The 2,500-nt window shown below is 49.2% G+C and overlaps 1 protein-coding gene across 1 annotated transcript in view; it reads right to left on the bottom strand.

Moving 5' to 3' along the window:
- Window positions 1-2,500, bottom strand: part of LOC116354012 (paralemmin-1) — a 19,081-nt gene that overhangs the window by 5,435 nt on the left and 11,146 nt on the right. The window contains exon 3 of the mRNA XM_031792669.1: window positions 1,809-1,889. Within this exon, the coding sequence (XP_031648529.1) occupies window positions 1,809-1,889 (81 nt within the window). The remainder of the gene's footprint in view (window positions 1-1,808; window positions 1,890-2,500) is intronic.

Here is a 2,500-nt window from a genome sequence, read left to right as displayed (position 1 = left end):
AAAGGAGTAGGCATTCTCTTCTCTCCCCAGCATTCTCCTGTCAGCTAGACCAGCTCCAGGAAAAAGGAGTAGGCATTCTCTTCTCTCCCCAGCATTCTCCTGTCAGCTAGACTAGCTCCAGGAAAAAGGAGTGGGCATTCTCTTCTCTCCCCAGCATTCTCCTGTCAGCTAGACCAGCTCCAGGAAAAAGGAGTAGGCCTTCTCTCCCCAGCATTCTTCTGTCAGCTAGACCAGCTCCAGGAAAAAGGAGTAGGCCTTCTCTCCCCAGCATTCTCCTGTCACCGAGACCAGCTCCAGGAAAAAGGAGCAGGCCTTCTCTCCCCAGCATTCTTCTGTCAGCTAGACCAGCTCCAGGAAAAAGGAGTAGGCCTTCTCTTCTCTCCCCAGCATTCTCCTGTCAGCTAGACCAGCTCCAGGAAAAAGGAGTGGGCATTCTCTTCTCTCCCCAGCATTCTCCTGTCAACTAGACCAGCTCCAGGAAAAAGGTGTAGGCCTTCTATTCTCTCCCCAGCATTCTCCTGTCAGCTAGACCAGCTCCAGGAAAAAGGAGTAGGCCTTCTCTTCTCTCCCCAGCATTCTCCTGTCAGCTAGACCAGCTCCAGGAAAAAGGAGTAGTCCTTCTCTCCCCAGCATTCTCCTGTCAGTTTTATGTGCATTCCAACCATATGATGAAGAATATACAAACAACACTCCCCTTTCCCTCATCCATCCATCCACCCCCCTCTCTCCACCCCCCCCCCCCCTCTCTACTTCACTGTCTCTCATCCATCACGCTCTTCTTCTATGTCTCTCTCTCTCCATTAAGCAAATATGTATATACGTTTCCCATAATGCTGCATAACAATCCTCCCTCTCTCTTCAATATTTCTCTCTCTCCCTCCATTTTACATTTACATTTGAGTCATTTAGCAGACTCTCTTATCCAGAGCGACTTACAGTTAGTGCATTCATCTTAAGATAGCTAGGTGGGACAACCACACATCAGACCTAGTAAGTACATTTTCACCCCAGTAAAGCAGCTATCAGCAGTGTCTCCCCTTCCCCCCACTGCCATAATTGGATATACACACCCCTCCCCAGCTCAGCACGCTGTTCATTGTTCTGGTGTAAAAAATACTTACACTACTGACAATGGAAGGAACACACACACACACTCATACACACACACACACACACACCTTACTTGACTTTCAAACTTTTACTTCTCTACCATACATGTGCAGGTCTCCATGGTTACATCACAAAATCTCCAGGCTGCATTACATCATCACAAAAGACACATAATTAGAAACAGCCGCTGTAGAACTCATTGTGTGTGTGTGTGTGTGACGGTGTGTGTACGTGTGTGTGTCTAGAGACAATCCATAGAGGGTTGGTCAGAGGAAACAGATTTGTGACCCACTCCCTCTGAGCAGGAAACCACTCTCACACACATACTGTACCCCGTTTTAGCCACACACAGAGAAGACAGGAATGGGAGCACACAAGGTCATTGGTGGTGTTCTAACACACACTACTTTTATCAGAGGCTGGTGCTTCAGTCAGTGTGTGAAGGGTTATCAAAGGGCTATTTTAGCTTTGGTCAAGTCAGCTAGAGGGGAGATAACAGGGAGGCTATGTAGTGTGCATCGAAGCAGGCCTTATCTCCTAGCTTGTGTTAACAGACTGTGACAGCCAAGTGTGTTTCTATCTGGTACTAAACAGAGACACAAAGGCTTGTGTGTGTGTGTGTGTGTGTGTGTGTGTGTGTGTGTGTGTGTGTGTGTGTGTGTGTGTGTGTGTGTGTGTGTGTGCGTGTGTGTGTGTACCTTTAGGTGTTGAAGCTGTCTTCTGTCATCTTCCAGCTGTCTCCTCTTGTTCTCGATCTCTGTCTGCCTCTTCCTCTTCTCCTGTAAAGATACACACATACACACACACACACACACACACACGCACACACGCACACACAGTAAGTGGCCATGTTAAACATTTTAAACAATGTGATGTGTGCTGTGTCTGCATGTTCATGCCGGATATGAGTCCATTACCGTTCTAGCATTAGCCTAATGCTTCTGGATTTTCAGCTACAGACATTCATCTACAGGCTCTATGTGGTTAGGAGGTCTGGAGGGATAGCGTGTCTGGAGAGATAGAGGGATAGGAGGTCTGGAGGGATAGGAGGTCTGGAGGGATAGGGGGTCTGGAGGGATAGGGGGTCTGGAGGGATAGAGGGATAGGAGGTCTGGAGGGATAGTGTGTCTGGAGGGTTAGGGGGATAGGAGGTCTGGAGGGATAGAGGGATAGGAGGTCTGGAGGGATAGGAGGTCTGGAGGGATAGGAGGTCTGGAGGGATAGGGGGTCTGGAGGGATAGGAGATCTGGAGGGATAGGGGGTCTGGAGGGAAAGGAGGGAAAGGAGGTCTGGAAGGATAGGAGGTTTGGAGGGATAGGAGGTCTGGAGGGATAGGGGGTCTGGAGGTCTGGAGGGATAGTTGGGTCTGGAGCGATAGGAGGGATAAGAG

This window comes from Oncorhynchus kisutch, linkage group LG16 (genome assembly GCF_002021735.2).
Source record: "Oncorhynchus kisutch isolate 150728-3 linkage group LG16, Okis_V2, whole genome shotgun sequence".
Taxonomy (NCBI): Eukaryota; Metazoa; Chordata; class Actinopteri; order Salmoniformes; family Salmonidae; genus Oncorhynchus; species Oncorhynchus kisutch.
This window is presented reverse-complemented; position numbering and strand designations above follow the sequence as displayed.